The sequence below is a fragment of the Rutilus rutilus genome (genome assembly GCF_951802725.1).
Source record: "Rutilus rutilus genome assembly, chromosome: 6".
Lineage (NCBI taxonomy): Eukaryota > Metazoa > Chordata > Actinopteri > Cypriniformes > Leuciscidae > Rutilus > Rutilus rutilus.
In genome coordinates, this window is record NC_140214.1 from 11,470,713 (window position 1) to 11,494,107 (window position 23,395).

The window sequence follows — 23,395 nt, forward strand, 5'->3', positions numbered from 1 at the left end:
TCCTAAGTTTGAAAATAATTTCTGCAAGTTACTTCAGAAGTTTTTTCTGGATTTAAATATTGCATCATATTTGCTTCCTTACTCCTGATTTATATATTTCTATAATGCATACATTGCTTGTTTTCCTTATTCCACCTATATAGAAAACCTTGGTGTTTCAGTACAGCACATTGTTTCCCTAAGGCAACAAACCAATATCTGGTTCAGGGGTGGGGGGCACATTTTACACATATTATTATGATGGATATATCATCAGGCCAGGGACCTCCAAGCTCCCAAAAAAATGGTTGACATTTTTTTCCCCCAAAATAAAATGTTCTGTATAAAATCAAAAGACACGTCCATACCTTGAGCCGCCTCAGATACTTTTATTTTGTAAAGTGTGACTTTTTTGAACAGGAAGTTTCTGTTTAAAGTGCTGTCAGTCTGATCTGTCGCAGGAGCGTTTACAGGGGTCAGTTAAAGTTCGTGCTGAGTGCTGGAGAAAATGTCCGCGGTGATTCCTCGTATCGAGCAGCTGTCATCGAGAGTGGTGCGTGTTTTGGGCTGTAACCCGGGGCCCATGACACTGCAGGGCACCAACACATACCTGGTCGGGACGGGCAGAAGGTACAACTATTTGACATGTACAACCTATTTATTGAATGTAACAAGTATGTGAATGTTTATTAAATGTCCCTGTGTTTCTGTTTCTGTCTGTGTCTGTCAGGCGAGTGTTAATTGATGCAGGTGAGCGCGCGGTACCGGAGTATATTGTCAATCTGCGCGAGGCACTGAAGCAGCACGAGACGTCCATACAGCACATTATAGTCACACACTGGCATCATGACCACACTGGAGGAGTGCAGGACATACTCACACACTTTCACAAAGGTGAACAGCTTTTGACATTTTTGCCCCAAATGTCATTTAAAGTGCCTATCTCACTATTTGAAAAGCTCTCAGCCAAATCATGTTTTAATAATGTAAAAGTAAATATCATTATCTTAGTATAAAAACCATTGGGTTTATGAGAAATCCTCACTAATATAGCTGCATGTGTCATGCAGAAGCAGAGCTGAGGGTCAGTAAACTCCCTCGGTGTCCTCCACAGGAAGAAGCGATTGGAGACGAGAAGAAGAAATATGAATATCTCAGTGATGGTGATGTGATAAAGACTGAAGGGGCAACGTTACGGTAAACACTCACACACAGATTCTTTACATTATAGTCTTTGGTCATGTTTACATACTCTAAAGTTTGAGGTCGGTAGTATTTTGATTATTATAAAAAATTTTTGAAAGAAGTCTCTTTAGCTTACAAAAGTCCATATTTGTTTGATCAAAAATACAGTAAAAACATTATTACTGTGAAATATTATTGCATTTGGTTTTCTATTTTAATTAAACTGCAATTTATTCCTGTGATGCACAAGTGAATTTTCAGCATCATTACTCCAATCTTCAGTGACACATATGGTGTTATTTTTGTGTAAACCGAGGAAGTTTAAAATAACAGCATTTATTTGAAATAGAAATCTTTTGTATCATTATAAATGTATTTACTGTCAATAGGACCTTGCTGAATACAAGTATTGCCCAATTAGTTTTGAATATATTTTTTTTATGATTTTTTTTATTTATTTACTTGCATGCTGGGTTTTTATATAAATGCATTGGGAAAACTAGTGTGTAAGTTTCTAAATGCAAAAACATTAGTTAGTTGTTTCTTTTGAACAAGTTTTTTGTTATATTGTTTGTGCTGCATGTAGGGTGCTGTTTACTCCTGGACACACAGATGATCACATGGCGTTATTCCTGGAAGAGGAGCAGGCTGTGTTTTCAGGTGACTGTATTTTAGGAGAGGGCACGGCTGTGTTTGAGGACCTCCATGATTACATGAAGTCACTGCAGAAGCTCCTCAGCGTGAAGGCCGACCTCATATATCCAGGTAAGTCCAAGTCTGTGTGCGTGTTGATGTTACAGTCTTTTTTTTCCTTTTCAAAGTGCTCTCTACATAAAATTTTCGGTGACACTGAGAAACGCTTGTTTTCTGTTATTTTGGTGTGTCAGGTCATGGGCCAGTGGTCCACAACGCAGCTTCTAAGATCTGTGAGTATATAACTCACCGGAACGCAAGAGAACAGCAGATCCTAAATGTTTTGGAGGAGAATCGAGGAACTGCATTCACCTCCAGCGAACTGGTTAAAGTGGTGTACAAGGTTCAACTCCTTTCTGAATTATCTTATTCTTAACTCTTTAAATGGAATATTGCAGTGTTTATTATAAATGATTTATCCATGCACATTATTTATTTTTTTAATTCTTGCCCCCTTAAAATCTTTAGTCAAAATAACTTCCTGTCGCTCTTGCAGTGGCACGTCTTCTCTTCTCTGATGATGTGTTTACTGGCGTGAGGGCGGGGCAACCTGTCACTCACATGACAACATGCTGTCACATGACATCACAGCACTATCAAACCACAAACAGTCCCGCCCTACTTTTTTTCTTGTTTGAGAAGCCTTCACTTGGAAATATGTCACAATAGGGAACAAAAGACTATCGCAACTTCTGTTTCATGATGACTTTAATTAAACTCAATCCAAAAACATGTTTAATAAAGTTTGACAGTGTCAAACCTGCAGTCCACAAGGAGAGAAAAGAAAATGACAGATGTAAAGTGGGGGCCAAAATCAATGAACATTGAAACCTTTAACAACTAAAAACTAAGAAAAATATAATTTTTAATAATCATATAAGCATATGTGTGACTGTACAAATAAGGGACTAACCAAATTCTAAGATGACACTCTGAAAGTTCAATTCATTTTTCATTTAAACTTTTCCTCAATTTGTTATACATACACGGGCGTAATTTCCTATGGGGACAGGGGGACATGTCCCCCCCACTTCTCAAACCAAAGTTACACCCTTGTATACATATAATACAAATTGTAATGCAATCCTAATATTGCAGATGTTTTGTTTTCTATACTGTGTACATGACATGAATTTCATGTGTGTGTTTTTTTTTCATATTGTCTGTATGCCAGGAGACCCCTGAACACCTGCACAGAGCAGCAGAGTTTAACTTGTTGCACCATTTAAAGAAACTCCACAAGGAAGGAAAGATCTGCCTCGGTGTGTGTGTGTGTGTGTGTGTGTGTGTGTGTGTGTGTGTGTGTGTTTGTGTGTGTGCACACAGGTGTTTGCGCATGTCTGTGTGTGCACATGTGATGGTGTATGAACATTCATTTGTTTGTTTGTTTTTTAAATATACAGTTATTGTCTGTCTGAACTTTCTTTCTGGTTTTTCTTTTCTAGCTGAAGGCCCAAATGAAAAGCAGTGGAAGAGCAATTTGTGAATGTTGTTTTTTGTTGTTGTTTTTTTACCCAACACACTCATTGCCCACAGTGTCTAATAAAAAGTTCCCGATGGACTGAGATGGATTTATTGTAATTTTGTCAATATTTCTTAATTCTGGAAATACTTTAGAGGAGTCTGGGGCTAGTTGTCACTTTTTTCCTTCTCATGGAAATTATTTTTTGTATAGGCACATACCATTGCTGTAAATCAGCTATTTATTTAATTTGCAAAAAAAAAAAAAAAATTGACCTTTTGTGACAACATGCCCCAGTAGCAGGCTATTTACATTTATTTAGCAGACACATTTTTCCAAAAAGCCTTAAAAATGAGAACATTAAAACTATGTAACTACTAAATTATGTAACATAAAGGTTCTTAAAATGTAAAATATGTAAAAAGTAACAACCCTTGTCTCAATGTAATCTGATTATAAATGGAATTGTATGCGCTGTTCACGGTCAACAATTATTCAATTATTCCATGAGACATTGTCCAATAATATGGAAGTAAATGTACAATAAAGCAGCTTTTATTAGGCTAATAACAAAACTGGATTCTTATGGTAATATACATGATTATAAACAGAACACATGTATGTGTGTGTGTATGTGTATATATATAATATGTATAATTGTTTCTTTTTTTTTTTTACATTTCTGTATCTGTAACTATTTAATTAGGGAAAATAATGAGTAATACTTTTAGTACTACTAATACTTGAGTGTAATGTAAATATTTTTTATATTTTTATAAATATTTTTATAAATATTCAACATTTCAATGGCCTACTACAGAGATGTTTAATGGTTGAAACATGATGTCATACGTATACATATGTTTTCAAAAATGTGCTCATATCAAAAAAAAAAAAAAGGTATTTGCACATGCACTCACTGCAAGGAGTTAAAATACGGTCTGGGGTGGTGCAGCCTTAGTGCACCCCCATTTTTTGACAGAGGAATCGTGAACCGGAAGTTAACGCTTATCTGCTTGTAACCAGCTGCGGTACAGACCAACTGCGCTTGGAGGAGATACTGCTTACAACGATACCGTGAATAACGGACAGTCCGTTCTACCCTTTCCGTCCAAGGACAAGGATATTTTGATCACACGGCGAAGATCTTATGTTGTGTCGGAGCCGTGTGCAGAGGGAGGCGATCGATTACCGTTTAATGTCGCCGATGGATTTAAACGGGATTATTAATCTAGCGCAGATAACCGGGCAGAATGCGCGTGTGTGATGCGGCCGAGCACGCGCGCTGCTCCGCTGCAGTAACCGCGCAGAGGCGCGTGAGCCCCCGGCGGCCGGTCGACCGTCGATTCACTGTGTTGTTTTGGTAAATATGTGCCGAATCGAAAATGGTGCGGTAAACGAACAAAGTGCGCATTTATATATAGTCGTCATAAAACGTATCTATTTACAAGTAACGTTATCTGTCAAGGTGTTTTGTTGACATGAGCCAGGGCATAATGTCTGCGTCTCTATCGCGCTCATAAACGGGTCGGAGAGCCGGTGTGGTCCGTTATCTGAAGCTCTTAGTATCGGGGACAGTATTTTCGCACAGAAAGGATAGGATTTGTCAACGATAAGCCGCGGCTGGTTTATCCGAGAGCCTGTAATGTTCGTGTGTCAGTGTGTGTCTGTGTACTAGACGCGCTGAGCTCACGCTGCCCGTCAGGATGGAATCCGGTGTTGTTGGGGAGGCCGGGGGAGGGGGCCTCGCACCCGTGAAACCGTTTCCGTACTTGTGTGAGGAATCTACTCAGGGTTTGAAATCTAAAAGCCTCCCCGTGCTCAGTGGTAGTCAGGACGCGGATCAGACTCTGCTCTCTGCCCCGCACAGCTCGCCCCGGTGCGGCTCCCCCGTCAGGACAGAGTGTCGTGAGCCGGAGGGTCGCGGAGGCGCGGCGGCGCTCTTGAGGTTCCGCATGTTACGGGTGCCGGTGAGGCGCTATGTGGACGGGATCCTTTCAGACTCTCGCTGCTTCCTGTTCTGCATGTGTTACCTAACCTTTATTCAGTCTCTGATGGTGTCCGGCTATCTCAGCAGCGTCATCACCACCATAGGTAACAAAACTGATTCTCTTCTCTTCTCTTTTATTTTCTTCTCTTCCATTCTCAGCTCTTTAATTAAGGTCTCTTCTCATCTTTCACCAATCTCCATCCATCCCAATTTCTTAATTTCACCATCTCATCTTTTCCCAGTTCTCAGTATTTTCATTCAACATTGGAGTTTATGAATTTCAGACTAAATGAACCCTGTGTTTTTCAGAAAAGCGGTACAGTCTGCGGAGCTCAGAGTCAGGTCTGCTGGTCAGCTGTTTTGACATCGGTAGTCTCCTGGTTGTGGTTTTCATCAGCTACTTCGGTGGGCGGAGTCAGAGGCCACGCTGGCTGGCCGTAGGGGGCGTGTTAATTGCAGTGGGTGCCGCCCTCTTCTCCCTACCTCACTTTATCTCTCCGCCCTATCAGCTGGAGGAGCTGAACAGCACAGTGGGGGGAGAGGGGCTCTGTGCCAGCGGTAATGGCAGTGGGCAGGAGAGACTCACACTGTCCAGGTGCCAGCGGGACCGGGAGGAGAGTGAGCACGCCCTGTACGTGGCGCTGTTCATCTGTGCTCAGATCCTTGTGGGAATGGGATCGACTCCCATATACACACTTGGACCAACTTACCTGGATGACAATGTGAAGAAGGAGAACGCTTCCCTGTACCTGGGTGAGTTTTGTTGGAGTGTGTGTTGGTGGGTGGCAGGGTCCAGGGGCAGATTAACGCATAGGCTAACCTAGGCTGTAGCCTTGGGGCCCACGTGATCAGAGGGCCTCTGTTCACCGTTTTTTTGCAAATACTTTTTTGATTAATCTATTTCTGCAGTACAAGTAGTTGCTTGTGTTACTGGACAGAGGTTTTAAAATAAGACAATTGACGAGCACAGGCGTTTGTAGGATAAATGTTACACATCACCCCGCCCTACGTCAGTTTCAGATGTAAACACACACACACACACACACTACACCGGTGTGAAGAGCGCTCGTTTAGAAGAATAGGTACTGTTAATCTGACAATGCCCAACGCCGCTGTCAATCACTGCCTTATTTGCTGCCCATTGTTGCCTGTAAATTTGACAATGCTGAACACAATTGGATCAGAGCCCTGTCAGTGCTTTGGCAATGTAAAGCCATTTTTCCATGCCAATAAAGCCTCTTGAATCTGAATTTGTCAATTGCTGACTGATCAAACAGGGGGAGACACCACAATCCAGATCTCTGCTCATGGAATGTAAACATTCAATAATATATTTTTAAATAAAGCCAATGCCAAGTAGAGTCAATGTTCTGATTACCTTCATGTGACTGATCAAGCTTGTTATGTTGCTAGTATAAGTAACTAAATGCTTTCTCTGTGTCCAGATTTGACTGTAACAATAATGCAAAAACTGACACTTCAGATTAACAAAAAAAATCTCAACTTTGACAAAAAGTAGTCTTTAATATGTCTAAATATATATTCAATTGCAAAACCCAATACAAGTAAATTATTATGTCTGAAAACAATGTTCTCGGCAAGTAGGGAATACACAGCCATGTTTATATATGTATATGTGGGGCCCATCTGTGCCACCCCATTTTAAAAATCCAGCAGAGATTTAATCACCTCATTCGAATATCCATTACTAGTGATATTTTATCACTGATATTTATGATGATTATGATTAGTGATACAACATTTAAACCATATGCATGTGTTTGTATTGTGTGTGCATGTGGGTTGTCTTGGGAAGTGGGGCCTCTAGAAATCCCCGACCCTTGGGGCCTTTGTAGACCTTAATCTGCCTCTGGCTGGGTAAGTCTCTGTCAAATCAGTCAGGCAAAATGTTTTGCTTGGGGCAAATTCCTTCATGGGAAACAGGGCACATATAGACCTACTTCCACGCCACTTTTCAGTATTCTCCTTGGTAGTCAACTATCATGAAAGTCCCTCCAAATATTGCACTACCTTTTTGAAAATGTTAGAGACTCGAACCAAAAATCTGACAGAAAACCCAATCATGGCTTATTTTTTAAGATTAATGTTTTAAGATTTATTAGTACTCATGGTGTTTTTATGGGTAAACGAGCCAATTATGAAACTATCTGTACCCTGAAGAGACACTGAACTATTTAGATTTAAAGTAAACCAGTTTGTCTATGTATCTATATAGCTACTCATTTCTGTGAGTCCATATTGTTGAGATATCATTCTTTGCTTCGCAGATAAGATGTTTTGGCCTGGAAATAATGAATACTTCAGGTGACTTAAAAAATTGAATACGTTATCTGCAAAAAATTGTAAATTATTAAGATTTTTACTTGGCTTTTATTTTTTTCAATTTTAATTTAAGTTTTTGCTTTTTGTTTCGTTAAATATTTCTATTTAGCTTAAAATGCAACATATTTTATTTAATTTTAGTCAGTAATTCAAAATTTTAGGAGTGACTTCTATATTCTATAATTTAGGGGATTTACTTCAGGTATCACACCCAAAACTTTAATGTGTTTTTATATTTACTCAGATATTTACTCAATCAACTTACTTAAACAAAATCAACATTTGGGACTGACAATCTTCTATTTTTTGGCAAGTGTGCATGGTAACAGTCCATGCCAATATTCTCAAAATTGCATTTATACTAGTCGACCATAAGAGTGTATAATGCATGTGTTTTGACAGGAAACCAAAGAGCAAAACCACTGCCTTATTTTAGCCTGTTGGTTAATGAGTTATTTTTTGCTCTGACTTGAATTCCGCCATGCAAAGTCTGTAACTGCTTCTCACTGATGTGAGAAGATGCCTACAGAAGCATGTGACAGCTAAAGAAAGTCCACTATTTTTCTTTGTGTGTGTGTTTAGCTATCATGTATGTAATGGGAGCTCTTGGACCAGCCGCTGGGTACCTGCTGGGTGGGATTCTGATCGGATTCTATGTCGACCCTGGTACCGCTGTCAATATCGACCAGAGTGACCCACGGTTTGTTGGAAACTGGTGAGGAAAATCTCGTCTCTTGTTTGCTTTTTATCAATGAACATGCAGTAAACTTAACACTGTAACCGTCTCTCTGTCTCAGGTGGAGTGGGTTTCTCCTGTGTGCCGTGGCAATGCTGTTGGTGATCTTTCCCATGTTCTCCTTCCCTAAAAAACTTCCGCCTCGCCACAAGAAAAGTAAAAGACGTGTGAAAAAGAGTGCAGGTGATGTGTCCAGTGATGATGATGAGATGATGAAGGAAAAGAGCCAGGCTGTCGCGTCCTCCATGGGTTTTGGCAAAAATTTCAAAGGTGAACCGTAATATCAGATCTAAGGCAGATTCTGATCAGATCTAAAATCCCACATCTAACTCTCTAGTTTTCTAAACAAGGGTGCGTTACCTAAAGCCAAATATGGTCGCAAGTTCCGTCGTTACCAATAGAATGCAATGGAACTTGCGACCATAGTTGGCTAACGGTGCTTTTGGGAAACACACCCCAGATTTGTAGTGGTTTAAAAAAAAAAACTCACAACACTCTTTTGGTCATCTTTGGAGAAAAATGTCACTCTAGATATTGGCACAACTAGGATTTCCACAGATTTGCTTTGTAGAGATGGCTAGCAAGTTGGACGTGGTAGTATTTTATTTTATTTTATTGAATACATGGGCAAGTATTTGTATGCATACTTTTATTTAAAACAATATTCCTTTAACTTGGTGGCCCTGAACTGTTTGTTTTTTTTTATCATAAATTAGTTATTTATTTATTTATTTATTTGTTATTCCCAGTATTATTTTAGAATTATTTATATACTATTATAGTATTTATTAATATTTTGAATTTTAGTAATTTTATGTGCTTTTGTTTTCATACATTTTTCTTTGTTTCATATTTCTGTTTAGCTGTAATACATTTTTATTTCAGTTTTAGTTTGAATAATTTTAGTACTTCAACTTTTCAAGGCCACATTTCTAATAGTTTAAGTTAGATTTTTTTTTTTATCTAATTTTTATCTAATTTTTGTATTTTATTTTATTTCAGCTTAAATTCAATTAACAAAAAACTATTTCTAATAGTTTCAGTTTTAGTTACAACACTGATTATAAGTATGAGCACGTTTTGGATGACATGTTTAAATTCAAATGATAAATCTGTCTGTTTATCTCTCTGTCTCTTTCTATCTCTCTCCAGATTTGCCAAAAGCAGCAGTGCGTATATTGAGTAATGTGACGTTTTTGTTTGTGAGTTTGTCGTATACGGCGGAATGTGCCATCGTCACAGCCTTCATCACTTTCATTCCCAAATTCATTGAATCTCAATTTGGTGTTCCAGCATCTAATGCCAGTATATACACAGGTACAACACACACGCACAGACACAAATGTGTCGATCTGATTACAGTACTTACTGTGGGTTTTTATTAATTGTGTGTTTGTGTGTGTGTGTCCAGGTCTGATCATTGTACCCAGTGCAGGTGTTGGTATAGTTTTAGGAGGGTACATAATTAAGAAGCTGAAACTGGGCGAAAGAGAAGCAGCCAAGCTGGCCATGATCTGCAGTGGAGTGTCTTTGCTCTGCTTTTCCACTCTCTTCATCGTCGGCTGTGAGAGCATCAACCTTGGTGGAATCAATATCCCTTACACCACTGGGTAATGGAGAAACCCCTGTAGACACGCACATAAATATCACCTGCAAACATGAGCTGCACTGAATGATGTTCGATCTGTGTTCTGCAGGCCCACGCTGACTCTGTCTCACCGAAACCTAACGGGAAGCTGTAACGTCAACTGTGGCTGCAGGATTCACGAGTACGCACCCGTCTGCGGCTCTGACGGCATCACCTACTTTAACCCATGTCTGGCGGGCTGCAGCAACATCGCCAACCACACCTCAGGAGTGAGTTGTTTCACTTCTGTCTACTGACCCCGTTTCACAAACCGTGGATTAATATCAATGGAAATGTAGATTAAAAATGGTGAATCCAATGCACAACAAAACCAAAAAAAGGGCTGGGTTGAAAATATTGATTTCCCGATTTTAACCGTTTCTCATTTCGATTAGCTGATATTGATTCTTCAAGATCTTAAGAATTGATCTTTTAGTCTATGCTGTTTTTAGATGATGCTTGAATAAAACTTCACTTAGCATTATTTGTAGTGTGCCTCCCATCCAGTGAATCACAATAAACTCTGTGCTTTTTTACTTTTGATATGAAACAGTCTCATCTGTCAAGATTTTTTTTACGAAATTCAAACAATAAATAGCGTTTTGGCTGTCTTTAATGTGATGTGATGGATCACTGTAGCTGCCTCAGTTCAAGCAAACAGTGCATAGCGCACGTGAACTTTTACTTAACCCGTTCTTCAATGTTTAATGTAATGTATGTGAATAAATCATTCATGAAAACAAGTTGTTATGAATGCCACTATTTAAATGTTTATATTTAAAAAATCTAATTTGAGTAGAAAAAACATAATTATATAGTTAAAAAGTTATTATTAGAACATTATTTGAATTGCCTTCCAATGCATATCTTCGATACAAATCAGTTGTTAATTTTAACCTTTAATATTATAGTAATATACCAGCTGACAGGGTTCCTTGTATAGATTTTTTTTTTCCTTGAGGAAACTTAGACATGTACTGTACCTACATATATATATATATATATATATATATCAAAATTAATCAATATTGAATCAAATTGAGTTGAATCGCAAGCTTGTGAAACAAAATTGCATCAAAGAAATTTGTGCCCAGACAAATATGTTTGTTTTGCTATAATGATTGGCTGATTGTTGTATATATATTTTTTCTTACTTTTAAAAATAATTTAATACATTTTTGTTGTAAAATAATCCTAATGTTACTACATGTTGCTTAAGACAACATTTTTCATATTTGCCTTAGGATAAATAAAAATGACTATGTAAAAATGTAACTAGCAGAAAAATTGTTGTTGAGACATTGTCTATGTCAATATTGTTGACATTTTTCGTGTGTGTTTTCTCCCGCTCAGATCAGAAACTATTCTGACTGCGCATGCGTTCAGAGCAGACAGGTGATCACGCCATCAGGAGGAAACCACGAGCTCCAGGTGGTGATCGTGAAGACGTACCTGAACGAGAATGGTTACGCACTGGCAGGAAAGTGTGAGCGCACCTGTGGAACACTCATCACCTTCCTCATCTTTCTCTTCATCGTCACTCTCATAACCGCCTGCGGTCAGCCGTCCGTCATCATCGTTACGCTCAGGTCTGCCTCTCTCCACGTCCTCGGATATCATTTCTCTTTTGCTCTTTGTTTCGCTCATCTCTCGCTCTTATTTTCTGAGCAGGTCAGTGGATGAAGAGGACAGGCCGTTTGCTCTGGGAATGCAGTTCGTTCTTCTCAGGACTCTTGGTAGGATTGGATAGATTTTACAGAACTCCCTCTTTTATTTCTGTGACTGTCAACTAGAGCTGGACAATATATCAGTTTTAAAGTGCCCCTATTATGCTATTTTAAAGTTTCCTAATGTTGTTTTGGAGTCTCCTACAACAGGTTTACATGCATCAAAGATCAAAAACTGTTTCATTTTCTCATAATATATACATTTGCACATCACCACATTTTCAATGATTCTCAAATGACTCGTCAGATGAATCAATCTCTCTAAATCCCGCCTTTCCGCAAGCTACTCTGCTCTGATTGGCCAGATAGCTCAGTCTCTTGTGATTGGTCTACCTTGTACAGCGCGCGAGTCGATAACAAAAAGTAAAACAGTAATATTGTGATTATATTATTGCAATTTTAATAGATTTTAAAATATTATTTATTCCTGTGGTCAAAATTAGAATTTTCTCCAGTTTTCAGTGTCACATGATCCTTCAGAAACCATTGTCGTATGCTGATTTGGTGCTAAAGAAACACTCTTATTATTATTATTATTATTATCAATGTTGAAAACAGTTTGCTTTATATTTGTGTGTAAACTATGGTGTCTTATGTTTAATTTAATGTCCTTGCTGAAAAAAATATTAATTTCTTTCAAGAAATAAAAACTTACTGACCCCAAACCATTGAATTGTAGAATACTGCTAACTACCAATGCGTTTTAATGAATTGCTTGCTAATTAGTGAATATTAAATTTTTGATATATTCCCTCTTTCTTTCTTTCTCTCCAGCCTATATCCCCACTCCTATCTATTTTGGAGCTGTGATTGACACCACCTGTATGCTGTGGCAGCAGGATTGTGGTTTCCATGGGTCCTGCTGGGAGTACGATGTCACTTCCCTCCGCTTTGTTTACTTTGGTCTGGCGGCGAGCTTGAAGTTCCTGGGCTTCCTGTTTATCTTCCTCACTTGGTATTCGCTGAAGCGGCGTGAGGAGCAGACGCTCACACACACACACTCGCACACGCTTTCCCCGCTGGACACGGTGAGCCACCTCATCTGCCATGCCGGAGGTCACAAAGGTCACGCACGCACACGCTCCTGTCCTGTCTTCCTGCCCCGGCCACCTGATCACTCCCATGCTGCCATGACAACTGGACACGCTCTTAGCCGTGGTAACAGTTGCCCTGGGAATGGCCTGAAAGCAATAACTCCGCCCATACGGTCTCTTGAAAAGGTGGCAGTGTGAGTGTTGGAGCCATGCACACACACATACTTACACTTGCTCAATCACATGCATGCAAACATCATACAATTAAGAGGGCCGATTATTAAGTAAATGAAAACACGCCACACCGCATATAGCCATTGCTGGTGCCTTTAAAAAAAAAACACAAACACAAATACACGTCAAACACACAATATTGCAATTAGTAATAAAACAATTTTGACACAATACCTCAGCAGGACAAATACCTCTGGTAATCATCACATACAAATACACACATTCAAACACATTTACCGTAGTTATCTCATCTAGTTACCTATAGTGTTAGTTGTGCTCATACTCTTCTGCTTCGCCTGTACAGTAGATAAATACATGTACTTGTTTACCTCATTGATTCATCCATTCATGTTTCAACAGTGAAGGGAAAGAGACTGCAAATTTTACTATGCAAACTCCTCCCACAGCACTGACTCATCAGGTGTGCTCGACTTGAAGCAGACCGATCGGTGTATGGCATCAAAGTAGCACGAGAGCGATCCGAAAGCATTTAGATACGTCTACTCTCTTAATCGCTCTTGCGGTGCTTCGATGTCATACACCAATCGGTCTGCGCAGAGCCGCTTCAAGTCGAACACACCTCTTGTGAATCACATTAGCCCCTCCCAATCTTTAAACTCCTCCCCTAAAACATCCTCCCTACCAACTATATTTGCCACGCGCAGACTAAACTCCTCCCAAAGGATTGACTCTACACAAGCAGTGGCTCCTCCCAAACTTTAAACTCCGCCCACCGTATTTACTCCACTTTGTTCCATTTCTTTTTCAGATGTTCTGTTGTGTGTTGTATTAAATGTTTAGCTTTTTAGTACTACAATTACAGTGTGTGCAACGGTGCAGTGCACACATCTGTTAAGTCTTTCTGTGTCTTTTTTTTCATAACCTTTGACTTTTGTGCATCATATCAGTATTAATAATGTTTTCTTCTGTTGCTGATTGTATGTTGGTGGTCAACGGTGATCTCGGTAAATAACACAACTCATTTATAGGAGATACGTCATCTCATGTTCAGACAAACATTATGTATACTCTTGAAAACATGCTCTCACCCCCTGAAGATGGTGTTCTGTTTGCGCTGCAATTGAGCCAGTATTTGTGGTGTTGATGGTAACACGCGTGATGATTGTCATCTCTAGCTCTGAGCAGAAATCAGCTTAATTCCTGATCACTGCTGGACTTTGGTAGAAACAGAGCATGATAAACACTGAACTACTGCTGAGGAAAACGTATGTTTCATTTTCCTCTCCCTCTTTTCCCCCGACCCTTCCTATGTTACTGTGCTCTGTTTGCAAACAGAAGACACGTTAATACAATTATTTATTTGAGGTTACTTGAAGGCTTGTCTAATCGGGGGCAAACCTTCAGAAACTCTTTATTAACTGGTTTGTTTTACTTGTACAAATAAATGATGTGTCAATAAATTGTCTAAATAAAATTATTTTGATTTTGTGCTGTGATTTAGTGTCGTTTGGAATGTTACTTTAACAGTTTTACCACAGAAATGTAATCATTTTAGTTAAACGTATAACACTGCTTTGGACTCTTTCAGGCACGCTGGCAAATCAAAGCTCTATTTCAAAATGACCATTGTGCCCTTTGAACATGTGCCGCTGAACCCAGAGTGAGACATTAGGACTAAACCTGCTTGTAAATTGCTCGTTATGCTATATTATCACCAAATATTGGATTCAATCTTTTTGTCAACTTGTTTTCTTTCAATTAGGACAGGTTTTGCATTTCTTTTTGAAACTGATTGATCGTAGGCCTCGTTGATCTGAGGATAAACTTCACCTCTATGAAAACATGCTCTGTAACCTGTGGCCTGTAATTCTCAAAATAGTGTGTTTGTGTACATGAGCATGTGTGTTTGTGGTAGCGTGAGTGTTCGTGTATCCATGCATGCACGGGTCCGAGGCCTTTATCTTTGCAAGCACACATATGAACATGATGAACACTAAATGTTTCTTGTATTTTCAGTCTCCCCCATTCATTTACAAGCTCAGATCGATGAAGCCTACAATCAGTCAGTTTCAAAAAGAAATACAAGACCTGTCCTAATTGAAAGAAAACAAGTTGACCAAAAAATTGAATCCAATATTTGGTGATGATATAGCAATACAACAGATTTATACTCCTTTTCTTTTTTGTAGACCTGGAACACCACAACAAGTGTGACTTTGTGCCATTTTTTACAAGATAAAAGCATTTCAAAACAAACTTCCTGGTTAAACATTGTGGTAACTAAGCACAGTGTGGTAAACAGTGCATGTTTTCATATTTTATTGAATATTGACAAAATTATCCACATAACTGCTTTTTTTCACTGAGGTGCATAAGCTCAGATCGATGAGGCCTTTGATCAATCATCTACAAAAAAATGTTCTAAATGAAAGAAAACAAGTTGACAAAAAGATTGAATCCAATATTTGTTGATGGCGATGCCGTGATAATATAGCAGAACGAGAGATGTTTTTGTAGGCTGGTCATTTTTGACTGGGAACACCACAAGTGTAACAAATCCCCCAAAAAGTTTAAAAAAAATTGTGGGAAGTAGTACCCTGTGTGAGCAAAGTCAGTAAGTTTTAGTCCAATGCGATAACATTGATTCAAAATGACCCGAACCAAACATAAGTCTTAAAACTGTGCTTCTGCTATCTTTATTATCAATTCGACATGGTGGTTCTGTAGTTGCAGGTGTGGCTCCTCCCTCCGGTAGGTGACGCTGTGATCACGTCAGCTGCGGTACCACGTGTGTTGCTCTTCGTGACACGCGTCCGCTGCGTCTTTCGGCCCTTCCGCGTGCTCTGCTGAGGACTCGCGTGCGCCGCAATCATGGCTCTGTACAACTTTAAAAAGATTATGGTGGTTCCCACCGCTAAGGTAGGAAATTAACGACGTGTTTTGACACTCATATGCGGGGTTAAATGCCATAGAAAGTGTTGATGGTGTTGCCATTAATAACGGACGTTGACAGTATGCTGCTCGCGCTTAACACACGTGCGCGCGTTGTTCAGCCATTTAACTTTTCATGTGTTGTAATTTTATTTATTCCATTACTGTCAACATGCTTTTACTGGAGTCATATGTGAAAATGAAGAACGAGTGGTTCTGCGTTTATAACATCTGGGGAGGGATGAAATAATATCTTTGTTTGTTTAATAAAGCAATAAAGTTTAGATCGAATCAATAACTTAGCCTGTAATTACTTTACTTTTTGTGTCCATTTGTTGTCAGTTGTTGAATTAAACCACTAGCCCCAAATGTGTGCAAAGGTCCCTATAGGTCATGGAAAACATGCGCATTTTTAAAGGTTTTAAAAATAATGTTTCCATTCCTGTTAAATGAATGCAAATTTAGTGGGTATAAGCTTTTCTAGTTGTATTTCATTGGCTTATTGATATGTGAGTGCAGCCTTTTATACAACTATTTATTATAATTTGGTTATTGTATAAAATCCTTTAGTAATCACTCTTATTTGGAAAAATCATAGTCATGGAAAGTCATTTGCCAAAATATGTGGGAACCCTGGTGTGCCTCAATAATGTTACTCAAAGCTTTTTTTTATTATAAGAAATAGTAAATCAAACATAAACCATTTCTTTGTTTGATTCTCTTCATGCAGGACTTCATAGATCTGACTTTATCCAAAACCCAGCGAAAAACTCCCACTGTTGTACACAAACACTACCAGATCCATCGAATAAGGCATTTCTACATGCGCAAAGTCAAATTCACGCAGCAGAACTACCATGATCGGCTGTCACAGATCCTCACTGACTTCCCCAAACTGGATGTAAGTGTCGCCCAAACTTCACAACACACATGGGACAAATGTTACACATGCTGATCCTTCTTAATCATCCCATCTTAAGTAGATAAATGACTTCCTATTTATCTCTCTCAGGATATCCACCCCTTCTACGCTGATCTGATGAATGTGCTGTATGATAAAGATCATTATAAACTGGCTCTTGGTCAGATCAACATCGCCAAGAACCTCATTGATAAGTGAGTCTGTTGGGTTTATCATCATCATTGTGCACATATACTCTAGCATTATTGTGGTTGATTTAAATATAAATATGTTGGCTGATACATGAGATTATTTACATCCTTTGTTTGTTTGATTTTTAAATGTATCCCGTATGAGGTCTGCCTATATCTGTGGGTCTATGAAATTCATTTAACTGAGTAAAACTGTGTGTCTGCATTTGTAGTGTTGCAAAAGATTATGTGCGGCTCATGAAATATGGAGATTCGCTGTATCGCTGCAAGCAGCTGAAACGGGCCGCACTGGGTCGCATGTGCACCATATTAAAGAGACAGAAACAGAGCCTGGAGTATTTAGAACAAGGTACAAACACTTACACACATCCACAAATACTTCCCTTAATACCAGATGGTTTTCTGATAAACAAACACAAAAACCTCTGTGTTCAATTACTGAATCATTGCTACTGGTATAAAGTTTGGGGTCCTTAAAGGGATACTTCACCTCTGGAAAGATGAATGTGTATTTAAAATGGGTCATTTATGTAGAAGAAATGTGGAATTATTTTTGAATTTGGAGCTTTCTAGACTGAGAAAAGCCAGAAAATGTATTTTTGGCTTATGTGGATGAAAGACAACAACTGGCTGAATCTTTAGCCTCTGGCCAAAAAAATCCTCATATCGTCAAATCGTCATTTTGCGTCATCTGAGGATTTTTTCCTGACAAAAAAAACATTAATCTCTCGTCTCAGGGGGATATGAGGGTGGAAAGCACGGTAATTAGAAAACACTACAGGTTTTCTACTAATACAAACCTTAATGCTAAATTCTGAAGTATCCCTTTAAGATTTTTTTAAATGTTTTTAAAGAAGTGTCTGGTGCTCACCAAAACTGCATTTATTTGATCAAAAATACAGTAAACAGTAAAATTGTCAAATATTATTATAATAGATTTTTTTTTCTATTTTAATATATTTTAAATTGTATTTTATTCCTGTGATGGCAAAGCTGAATCTTCAGCATCATTCTTCAGTGTCACATGATCCTTCAAAAATCATTCTAATATGCTGGACTGATGCTCCAGAAACATTTCTTATCAATGTAGAAAACTGATCTTCCTTTTGAAAAAAAAAAAATATATATATATATTAATTGATTAATGGAAATCTCAAAAGATCTGCATTTATTTGAAATAGACATCTTTTGTGTCAGAGTTTTTACTGTAACCTTTGATCAACTTTTGAATGGGAGTGTATACTTTTGGAGTAATGTTTGGCTTCACCCATTAAAGCATAAATGTTAAACATAAATAAGCATGAACTTTTACATCTGATGCACATATTAAATGCATATTTATCTTATCGTAGTGCGGCAGCATCTGTCCCGTTTACCCACTATTGACCCAAACACCAGAACCCTCCTGCTGTGTGGTTACCCCAACGTCGGCAAGTCCAGCTTTATCAACAAGGTTTGTTTGTTTGTGAATGTAGGTTAAATGTCAAATCTGTGTGCGCTGTAGGGTTGTACCGATAGACGATTATATTGACGATAGCCAGAGATACTGTCAAAAGCATTAGCTATCGGCAATATCAAGAGGATTTATCATTTCCAATTAAAGTATTACATTTATTATTATTAGGCTACTATTATTATTAATTATGAAATTATTGTTACAATTATACAATTTGCTCTGCCATACATTCATAGCTCATCACCACATAACCGACACACTGCGAGGATATAGATTAGCTTACTACTCATTAAAAATGTTTTGAAAACATTTACGTCTATTATACAATGAATTATATCATGGGCGTCGGAACCATTGTATATGGGTTCATTGTATTCTAACCCACCTACTTTTTAAGACTAATGATATTGGACCCACTCACTTTTATCGTCTCTAATTCTGTGCATGTCTGTTCAGTTTTCAGAGCACCATCAGTCAAGTCTATAATAGGTCTGAACAATGCAATAATCAGTCATCAATGAAAATCAAGAGCAGCTTTATTTCAAACACTGACTTTCAAAAACACAAAATACTTCTAATTTTTTCACTAACACAAGAGAAATTAAAGACTAAAGTAAAACAGTTATATACCGTTATCAGCGTATGTTGAAGTAGATTGATCTCTCGCACAAAGTTTCACATTGCTCGCCTTCATGGTTTAAAACTGATATATTTGCAATATTGCGATATGATATTTTTCTTTATCACCATCTCCATCTTTGCTCGCAAAATGATGGACGTTGATTCACGTTCGTCATTTCCTGTGATAAAGTGAATGATGACGATTTGACTAAGAGGAGTATCACCCAACACTAGTGCATTGTTTTTTAAATTAAGTTTTAATGTGTGTACAGGTGACCCGTGCTGATGTTGAGGTCCAGCCATATGCCTTCACCACCAAATCTTTGTTTGTGGGTCACATGGATTACAAATACCTGCGCTGGCAGGTGAGTGGTAGAAAAATATAGGGTTCCCGGACAACATTTAACTGAACTGATTTAATTTTAAACAAATATTCTACAATTTTGTATAATAAAAATGTTCCTAGCCTGTTATTTACGGGTCTGTGTTTGTAGGTGGTTGATACCCCAGGTATTCTGGATCACCCTCTTGAGGAAAGGAATACCATAGAAATGCAGGCCATCACTGCTCTGGCTCACCTGCGTTCGGCTGTCCTCTACGTCATGGATGTGTCAGAGCAGTGCGGACACACGCTCTCACAACAGCTAGAGCTGTTCAACAATATACGGCCATTGTTTGCGAACAAGGTACGCACACATTACAAAGATGTAAATGCAGTGAAACAATATGGTTTTGTTGGGCTGAATGATGTTATTTGTGTGATGCAGCCTCTGATCGTGATGGCCAATAAGTGTGATGTGAGGAAGATCAGTGAACTGTCGGAGGAGAATCAGGTAAATTACATTCTGAATCCTCTTATACAGTGCAGGAATTCCTGGAGCTGAAAAAAAAACTTAAAGGGATTAATGAATTCAATTATTTACTCGCCCTCATCTCATTCCAAACCTGTATGCTGTTTTTCATTCTCTATGAAACAATACGAATTTTGAAGAATCTTCACACTTTAATACAAAAGTCTCTTTTATACAATGACAATTCATAGGGAACACACAAGCTCCAAAAATGTTGAAAAAGTAGGTCAGTTTGGGATCATTAAGATTTTTTTTATTTTTATTATTACAAGGACACTTTAAATAGTGACAGTAAAGACATTTACAATGTTATAAAAGCTTTTTTTATTTTATTTTTTTATCTTTGAAATAAATGTTGTTTTTTCGCTCTTCTCTTTCTTTTTTTTAATAAAATAAAATACATTTCCTGAGGAAAAAGTATTGGCTTTTTACAAAAATATTAAGAAGCACAACTGTTTTCAGCATTGATAAGAAATGTTCTTGAGAACCAGAACAGTATATTAGAATGATTTCTGAAGGATCATGTGACGCTGAAGACTGGAGTAATGATGCTGAAAATTAAGCATTTCCATCAGTGGAATAAATTACATTTTATATTATATATTAAATTATATTTAAATGTATTAAAATAAAAAAAGTTATTTTACATTGTAATAATAGTTTTACTGTTTTTTTGTTTTGTTTTTTTTATCAAATAAATGCAGCCTTTGTGAGCCTTTTTGTTCTTTTATGAACTTTTGATGTGAAGATTTTCCTTTTGTGTTCCACAGACAAAATAACAGCATACAGATTTAAAGACCATTTCTGTTTCAATTTAACAAGTTTTATAATAATCTGGGGTTTTTTCCACTGTGTCACTATTTCAAGATCTATGCTAGATTTAATCTCAAACCGTTTAGAGTTTGATAGACGTTATAAGAGAATGTACCTGCAACTTGAGACTTTCTGCAGTGACTAAACTGAGCTCTGTGTGTGTGTAGAAAGTGTTTGCGGATCTCACTGCTGAGGGGGTCACAGTGATTGAGACGAGCGCTCTGACAGATGAGGGAGTGATGCAGGTGAAGACTGAGGTAAGACCAACCAATCAGCTTCACTCTCACACATATGCTTACTGAAATCAGCTAATTACCTTCATGTACCAGTTTTTAGAGAAAAAGACTATTGTAGGCTGATGTAGATTGGTGGTTTAGATTTGTTTTGTTTTTTTACAGGCATGTGATCGGCTGTTGGCTCACCGTGTGGACACAAAAATGAAAAGCAAGAAGGTCCATGATGTTTTGAACAGACTCCACCTGGCAGTGCCAGCCAAGAGAGATCAAAAGGTACAAGCTCTTCGCACTTCTTAAACCATAGTCCGCTTGGTTGTAAGCTTATTTCTTCTCAATGCTTCTAGCAAACATAGTGTGTTTGTAAAAGTTTTTGATTTGGTTTGTGCAGGAAAGGCCTCCGTTTATTCCCGAAGGTGCTCTGATACGTAGGAAGGCAATGGAGACGGATACTCCCAAACGCAAACTGGAGAGAGACCTGGAGGTTGAGCTGGGAGAGGATTACATACTTGATCTACAGAGTAAGATATAAACACACACACACACACACACACACACATAAAATATACAATCCAGACGTGTCTGAAAAATTCAAATGTAAAAATGTAAAAAATGTTGTCTTGTGTGTTCAGAATACTGGGATTTGATGAATCCAGAAGAAAAGGAGGATAAGATTCCTGAGATTTGGGAGGGTCACAATATTGCTGACTTCGTCGACCCGGAGATCATGAAGGTATTAAAACAAATGCTATAGCTTTAATCTGTAACCCATGACATCTCATTTCATGACTGTAACCACTGATAATTCAGTCCCTCCTCACTGGTGCTCACTGTGTTTTTTTTTTTGTTTTTTTATGACAACGTTTATTTGGTTACATTCTTTTCTCAGATGACATGTTCTGAATTTCTGTCCTTTCTCTTATTCTCAGAGGCTGGAGGAATTAGAGAAGGAAGAGGAGCTGCGCGAGAAGGCCGGAGAGTACGACTCTGAGGAGGAGAGCGAGGATGAAGAGATGAAGGAGATCCGACAGCTGGCCAGTCAGATTCGCGAGAAGCGGAAGCTAAAGATTCTCGCGTCCAAAGAAAAAGACAAACAGGGACCCAGAATACCCCGCACGGCCAAGAAGGTCTGTCCAGCAGGCTGATTTTTGTACATGTTTAAATTATAGCAAGTTGTTTAATATGGGATATTACTTGCATATTTTAGGTAAAATATGAAATTATTCAGATTAAGCACTCTTTTTTTTTTTTTTTTTTTTTTTATGGAATATTTGTTGTTCAACAACCTACTAGATCACATTGTTTTGTTTGCAATTGATTTGTTAGCTGGTTAAAGATGGGTTAATTTGAATGGTCTATGTGGGAACACAGGTGGAGAGAGCGACTCTGGAGAAGGAGATGGGTGATCTGGGTTTGGACATGACTGATAAAGATGATGTAAGAACCTGTTTACTTGAAGCTTTTCCATGATCTGTATCTCTGTTGGGAACACACTTGATTTTGTAAACTATTTGGTCATGGTGATCTGTTTCTGTGTACACTGAACATGTTTGTGTTCACCTTTTGTCCCTCTAGAGCCACTATGCTCAAAGATCTCGCTCTCTGGTTCGAAAGAGGAAGAGGGAAGTCTCCGCACCACCGACGTCACGTACTCGCAGTCAGAGTGCCTCAAGACCACCAAGGGACCAATCAGGAGTCAGAGATGCCAAGGTCAGATTCAGAAACCGCCTGTACTCATTTACAAGACAAGTTTGAAATGAAGTTGTGTATGACAGTTGTTTAGTCATGTAGTAGGTTATAGAAAAAGATCTTGCCGATGTTGCTCAAAGGACAAACATGTTCATTGGACTGACTGACTGTCTCATTTCTTCCAGATGTTGAAGAAGGTGAAGACCATGATGAAGAGCTCACAGAAGGACATGAACAGGCAGGGAAGGAAGGGTGAATCTGATCGACATGTATTTGATCTCAAACCTAAACATCTCCTTTCTGGGAAGAGGAAATCTGGTACCACCAGCCGCAGATAAATGCAGCCTTATTCACGTACATCTTACTTGTGTACTCGTACCTGTCCTTATGCCATGATTAATAAATATGTTATATTCTGTACTTTTTACCAGTTCTTTCGATACAGGTGAGAATACACCTGTAAACACGAAAGAATAATTACTTATTGAAATGTATGTAGTCACATCATTCTAAGTGTCTGATATCATGCAGAATGATAATGAAATCTACAGGATCATGATTTAGAACTCTTCATCCTTTACAAAACAATTTATCTGAAGCCAATGTTTGCAGTTGGAGTCAAATAAACCAACCAAAGTATTGAACCTTAAATTCATGTGTGACATTTATTTCCCTAAATTTAAATCATGGTAGTCTCTTGGTAGCTTGCCCTTAAGT

At 38.3% G+C, this 23,395-nt stretch overlaps 3 protein-coding genes across 4 annotated transcripts; all 3 read left to right on the forward strand.

The window, feature by feature from the left end:
- Nucleotides 1–381: 381 nt before the first annotated feature.
- lactb2 (lactamase, beta 2) lies at nt 382–3,422 on the forward strand. Of its 2 annotated transcripts, none has more exons than XM_084410756.1 (7): nt 382–609; nt 710–873; nt 1,056–1,176; nt 1,751–1,929; nt 2,052–2,200; nt 3,032–3,119; nt 3,303–3,422. In XM_084410756.1, the coding sequence occupies exons 1-7, from the start codon at nt 488–490 to the stop codon at nt 3,341–3,343; spliced, it is 864 nt and encodes a 287-aa protein (XP_084266882.1). In that variant the 5' UTR covers nt 382–487; the 3' UTR covers nt 3,344–3,422. The 2 variants fall into 2 exon arrangements, with proteins under 2 accessions (XP_084266882.1, XP_084266881.1); XM_084410755.1 differs by having other exon boundaries at nt 384–609; nt 1,050–1,176.
- Nucleotides 3,423–4,304: 882 nt separating this feature from the next.
- slco5a1a (solute carrier organic anion transporter family member 5A1a) lies at nt 4,305–14,467 on the forward strand. Its single transcript, XM_084410685.1, has 10 exons — nt 4,305–5,413; nt 5,619–6,062; nt 8,235–8,367; nt 8,450–8,658; nt 9,541–9,705; nt 9,800–9,998; nt 10,086–10,245; nt 11,369–11,604; nt 11,687–11,751; nt 12,517–14,467. The coding sequence occupies exons 1-10, from the start codon at nt 5,026–5,028 to the stop codon at nt 12,972–12,974; spliced, it is 2,457 nt and encodes an 818-aa protein (XP_084266811.1). The 5' UTR covers nt 4,305–5,025; the 3' UTR covers nt 12,975–14,467.
- Nucleotides 14,468–15,688: 1,221 nt separating this feature from the next.
- On the forward strand, nt 15,689–23,329 carry gtpbp4 (GTP binding protein 4). Its single transcript, XM_084410706.1, has 16 exons — nt 15,689–15,890; nt 16,633–16,803; nt 16,915–17,018; nt 17,228–17,364; nt 18,368–18,468; nt 19,365–19,457; nt 19,587–19,778; nt 19,860–19,925; nt 20,924–21,013; nt 21,155–21,265; nt 21,381–21,510; nt 21,622–21,722; nt 21,919–22,116; nt 22,361–22,426; nt 22,565–22,699; nt 22,864–23,329. Exons 1-16 carry the CDS (start codon nt 15,843–15,845, stop codon nt 23,014–23,016), a joined length of 1,896 nt encoding a protein of 631 aa, XP_084266832.1. The 5' UTR covers nt 15,689–15,842; the 3' UTR covers nt 23,017–23,329.
- Nucleotides 23,330–23,395: the final 66 nt, after the last annotated feature.